General features: G+C 61.4%; 1 protein-coding gene across 1 annotated transcript; it reads right to left on the minus strand.

Annotated features, from left to right (window-relative positions):
* Window positions 1-2,423: 2,423 nt before the first annotated feature.
* On the minus strand, window positions 2,424-5,019 carry LOC135177811 (uncharacterized). Its single transcript, XM_064148268.1, has 6 exons — window positions 4,588-5,019; window positions 4,334-4,409; window positions 4,054-4,111; window positions 3,648-3,970; window positions 3,354-3,541; window positions 2,424-2,846 (listed from the first exon to the last, which is right to left on the minus strand). Exons 1-5 carry the CDS (start codon window positions 5,017-5,019, stop codon window positions 3,519-3,521), a joined length of 912 nt encoding a protein of 303 aa, XP_064004338.1. The 3' UTR covers window positions 2,424-2,846; window positions 3,354-3,518.
* Between the last annotated feature and the right edge of the window lie 450 nt (window positions 5,020-5,469).

Raw genomic sequence — 5,469 nt, forward strand, 5'->3', positions numbered from 1 at the left:
CCAAGCTCATCCAGTCCAACCTAGCACCCAGCCTTGGCCAGTCAACCAGACCATGGCACTAAGTGCCTCAGCCAGGCTTTGCTTCAACACCTCCAGAGATAACTTGGGGTGTTTAGCCTGGGGAAGAGGAGGCTCAGGGGTGACCTCATTGCTGTCTACAACTACCTGAAGGGAGGCTGGAGCCGGGTGGGGTTGGTCTCTTCTGACAGGCAATCAGCAACAGAACAAGGGGATACAGTCTCAAGTTGTGCCAGGGGAGGTCTAGGCTGGATGTCAGGAGGAAGTTGTTGGCAGAGAGAGTGATTGGCATTGGAATGGGCTGCCCAGGGAGGTGGTGGAGTCACCGTGCCTGGAGGTGTTGAAGCAAAGCCTGGCTGAGGGACTTAGTGCCATGGTCTGGTTGACTGGATAGGGCTGGGTGCTAGGTTGGACTGCATGATCTTGGAGGTCTCTTCCAACCTGCTTGATTCTGTGATGCCAGCCAGAGGGACCTAGACAGGCTGGAGAAGCAGGCTAAGGAGAAACTCATGAGGTTCAATAAGGTGACATGCACAGCACAAGAACAGCACTAAAAGGAAAGAATCCCTCACCAACCCCAGGGCTACCAAATGCTGGCACTCAGCTGGCCACGTGCAAAGCCACTGCTGTGGCAAGGACCCAAGACCACCACCCCCAGCACCCTTGTCCTTCCAGCAAGCATGAGGCTCTGTGATCTGGCATACACCACGGGCTGGCTCAGCTGCTGTCCTGGGAGTGTGCCCCAGGCCTTTCTGAAGAAAATCAACCCTCTTCCTCCCAGACCGAGGCCACACTCTTACAGATTCACCTCAGAATCACTTCTGTCAACACCTCTGATGAGGATTCTTGAGGCAACCTAAACCATTCCTCCACCACAGGGGCCTGGAGGACACCTTGGGGTTGACTCAAGAGGCACCTTGAGGTGCCAGAGAGCATTAAGATCCTGGGTGACCCACATGGGGGAGGATGGAGGAAGATCCTGGAGTGATCCACGAGGACTCTGGGGACCATGGGGGATAGGTGACAGTAAGAGAGGTGTAGGGGGTCCACGTTGGCCTAAATGGGGGTTGGAGACATCACTGTCACTACTGTTATCCCTGACACCCCCATTTCCCACAGCCAGGTAAAGCTGTACACTGCAGGGTAGCCCCCTCCGGCTCTGCACCTGTCTGTCTGGCAACCTCAATGTCATCTCCCTCATGTCCAGCTGTGAGTGTCCCTGTTTTGTCTCTGTCCCTGTAACCAATCTCATCCCCATCCCAACCACCAACACCTTCCAGCTGCTCACCTGTGAAATGAGAGCATCAGGTCTCAGCACTCCTTGATCACCACCTCCACTATCATGTACTCATCATCTTTCTCACTGCACTCCTCTCCCCTTCCCACTGTCACCACACTGGGGTGATGCAGGGAATCTGCCCTTGTGCTCTTGTAATTCCTGTCCCCACCTTGTAGGTATCCCACGCCTCCAAGATACTCTGCAAGGCTCCCAAACTGCCACATCCCCTCCCTGCTGCCAAGTGGGCTGCACCCACACCAATCACATCAGCCCAGAAGGGTCCTCCCCAGACACCTGGTCCATATGTCCACGCTGTCCCCACAGGCACCTGCTACTCACTATGGGCACTGATTCAGGCCAGAATTGAGGGGTGCCCCAGACACCACCCCCTCCAGCAATAAAAGGCTTCAATGAAGCTGTCAGCATTGCTGGGGACATGGGAACATGGGGGAGAGGGACAGATGGGGAACACAGAGGCACAAGAAACTGACAGAGATAAAGAAGGGATTTTATTGGCCAACTCGGTGAGCAGCCAGCTGGGACAGCCACTGCCCCAGTGGGGGAACTTCAGGTGGCCCCAGGTGGCCCCATCCCCCTCCAGGGCAGGACCAGCCCCCCCAGCTGAATAAATATTTGGGGACAGGGCTGGGGACAAAAAAAGCAGTGGGAGTGGGGACAGTTTGGGGTACAAAAGTGTAGAGAGTGGGACGGGTACAAAGGAGGAGACAAAAAAGCGGCGGGGATGGGGACAGTGGGGGGTACAAAAGTATAGAGAGAGGGACGGGTACAAAGGAGGAGACAAAAAAGCGGCGGGGATGGGGACAGTGGGGGGTACAAAAGTATATAGAGAGGGACGGGTACAAAGGAGGAGACAAAAAAGCAGCGGGGATGGGGACAGTGGGGGGTACAAAAGTGTAGAGAGAGGGACGGGTACAAAGGAGGAGACAAAAAAGCAGCGGGGAAGGGGACAGTGGGGGGTACAAAAGTGTAGAGAGAGGGACGGGTACAAAGGAGGAGACAAAAAAGCAGTGGGAGTGGGGACAGTGGGGGGTACAAAAGTATAGAGAGAGGGACGGGTACAAAGGAGGAGACAAAAAAGCGGCGGGGATGGGGACAGTGGGGGGTACAAAAGTATATAGAGAGGGACGGGTACAAAGGAGGAGACAAAAAAGCAGCGGGGATGGGGACAGTGGGGGGTACAAAAGTGTAGAGAGAGGGACGGGTACAAAGGAGGAGACAAAAAAGCAGCGGGGAAGGGGACAGTGGGGGGTACAAAAGTGTAGAGACAGGGACGGGTACAAAGGAGGAGACAAGGACAAAGAAAAAGAATGAAGACAAGAACAGGGTCGGGGTCAAGAACAGAGGTGGGGATTGAAGGGAACATTAGGGTGGCAGAAGGCCCCCCCCAGGAGTGCCAGCACGAGTGGCCAGCAGCAGCTGGAGGGGCACGGGGGTGTAAGTGTCACCATCATCATCCTTGTCACCATCTCCGTCCCTCTCCGGCCGCATCATACGGTCGTGCAGACGGTTGAAGCGCCGGGCCCGCAGGCTGCAGGGGACAGACAGGATGTCGCGGGGGACCCCAGCATCTGGGAGGGGGGACACCCAGCGGGGACGCGGGTGTCCAGGGACACAGCATGAACCAGTAAGTACCAGTACGGGCGGCGCTCTTTCGGGCTGAGGCTTCGCCAAAGCTGAGCCAGCTCCCGTGTGACCACAGTGGAGGGCAGTCCCGGGTGGGTGCTGGCACCGTTACCAGGGGCGTCACTACCTCAGGGGACATCTCCCTCAAGTCCACATGTCCCTCCCCAGTGCTCATGTGTCCTTCGCCAGCTCCCATCCTCCAGGGCTCCCCAGGTCTTCCTAGTGGGTGCCCATCCTCCTGGGGTGTTCAGCTCCCCATTTTCCCACCACCGTTTGGGGTCCCATGGTCCTTCTGGGGTCCCAGTGGCCCCATGCCCCCATCCTTCCCAAGGGTCCCCAGCCCCTACCTGGGTCCCCATGCCTCCATCCTCCCCAGAGGCCCCCGCTCCCCCCGCTGCCTTTGTGTCCCCACCTCATGTAGGGTTTCCGATTCATGCAGCAGAACATGATGAACCCGTTCACGCACTTCTTCTTTTGGCGAGGGGGCGCACCCTGTCCCCGTCCCCGCGGTCCCTGCGGTGTCCCTCCCATCCCCACGGCCACCCGGGGGGGCACCGCGCTGCCATCCGCCGCTGCCTCATGCGGTGCCACGGCCGGGGCCTGTGGGAACAGTCGTGTTTGAAGGTGGTGCCACTCGGGGCTGGGGGGTGCTGGCACCAAGGGAGAGTGACATTGGAGGTGGGGGGGGGGGGGTGACGGTTCCCACCTGCGGGCTGAGATAGATGTCTGCGAAGAGGGCTGGGGACACACAGTGACCCTGAGCAGGGGGGACACAGAGACACTGTCCAGCCCCCTCCCGCCGGTCCCCCAAACCCACCTCGTATCACTTCATCAGGGGGTCCCGGGGGGGGCGGCGAGGCCAGCAGGGAGGGGCTGAGCCCCAGCAGTCCCTCCTGCTGCGTGGGAGGGGACAGGGGCACCGCACCTTCCCAGCCCACCGCCTCCCAGTAGGGCCCGGTAGGGCCCAGCCAGGGGCTGCAGCCCTCTCCCAGCTCCTCCTCTTCCTCCTCGTACGGCACCAGCTGCTGCCTGGGGCGGGGGGGCGGAAGGGAGGTCAGAGCTTAGGGTGCTCCCCCCTACCTGCCCCCCCCCACCTCTAGCCTGTCACATACCCCTCTGTGGCCTCAGCACTCAGTCCCACCTCTGTGCTGCCACCGCCACCGGAGCAGCCTGTGGGGATAGGGGGGGATGTCACCAAGTTGTGGGGGTGTCCCTGAATGAGCAGAGAAGCTTGAGCGGGGCCTGGAGAGCTTGAAGGCTGGGGGGTGCAAGGGAAGGTATCAAGGAGCGCCCAGAGTGGATAAAGGGTCCCGGAGGAAGAGCCTAAAAAATCGAGGCGGGGTAGAGAGGGAGTCCTGGAATTGGAGGTCTCATGGGGAGGGTCCCCATTACCTGCCCCACCCTGGAGGATGCTCAGGGTCCTCTGCAGGTACTGGATGTACCCCAGAACGCTCTCAAGCACCTGTGCCTGGGGGATGAGGAGAGAGGGAGTCCGGGATGTGCCCAGAGAACGCAGCGCCCCCCCAGCACCCACTAGACCTGCCCAGTACAGAGACAACCCCCAAAATCTTCACCCCAGCCTCCGGGATTCCCGCTGAGACCATCACCAGCTCCCTGCTGGCCCCCGCCGGACCTTTGCCCTGTACCTGGGTGCGGCGACCCCGGCCCTCCCCGCGAGGCCACGGCACCATCTGCTCCAGGTCCGGCAGCAGCGAGCGCCAGTCCCGGCGGGGGGGCCTGAGGAGGGAACACAGCGGGGGAACATCGGGGGAGACCGGGGGGGGGGGGGGGGGGGCAACAGGGCAGGGTGCACAGGGGCGCAAAGAGCTAAGAAGGGGAGACAGGAGAGACGTGCTGGGGGACGTCAGGACATAGCTCAGGGAGTGCACACCGCGGGGAGGACACGGAGGGGTACGAAAGCGGGACACACTGGAGTGGGAGTGGGGGACATCGTGGAGGTCAACTGCGATCGGAGTGGCAGGGCGTCGGGGGTACCATGGCAGAGGAGACGGGAGCACGGGAATCACCGGGAGGGGCACAGACGGGCTTGGTGAGGCACCAAGGAAAGGGTGGTCCATCGAGGGGACACCCAGGGGTGACGTAGGTGGGGGGTGTGACCGGCAGCAGGACGCGGTGCCCCCCACCCCTCAGCTCCCAGCCAGCCCCCTCACCAGCGACTGCGGGACTGCTTCGGGCCCCGGACGCTGCCCCCTGGTTGCGGCATCTGGGGCGGGGTAAGGGGGAGAGGACAAGTACCGGGGGTCAAACAGCCTCGGTGGGAGAGCCTAGACCCGGGGTATCCCAGGCCGAGGGCTGTGCCCAGCCCGGGCACCCCGGCTCGAAGCCACCCGGGCGAAGCCGGCGCCAGAGCCCGGGACAGAGAACGGCGGGCAGGGGGCGTGAACTGATGGTCGGGGGCGGAGACAGGGCAAGAAGCTCCTCCGATTGGACGAGAGCCAGCGAGGGGCGTGTCCCCCGAGCAGCCAATGGAGGAACGAAGCCGGTCCCGGGTTCCCTACCTGGAGGCG

Source organism: Pogoniulus pusillus, chromosome 8, assembly GCF_015220805.1.
Source record: "Pogoniulus pusillus isolate bPogPus1 chromosome 8, bPogPus1.pri, whole genome shotgun sequence".
Taxonomy (NCBI): Eukaryota; Metazoa; Chordata; class Aves; order Piciformes; family Lybiidae; genus Pogoniulus; species Pogoniulus pusillus.

Bases quoted from the DNA above. Each gene is read 5' to 3' on its own strand.
- LOC135177811 (XM_064148268.1), bottom strand. From the start codon at position 5,019: ATGGACCACCCTTTCCTTGGTGCCTCACCAAGCCCGTCTGTGCCCCTC. The intron at 4,410-4,587 runs GTACAGGGCAAA...CTCATCCCCCAG, and splicing joins GCCGGGGTCGCCGCACCCAG to GCACAGGTGCTTGAGAGCGT. The intron at 4,112-4,333 runs GTAATGGGGACC...CTATCCCCACAG, and splicing joins CATCCTCCAGGGTGGGGCAG to GCTGCTCCGGTGGCGGTGGC.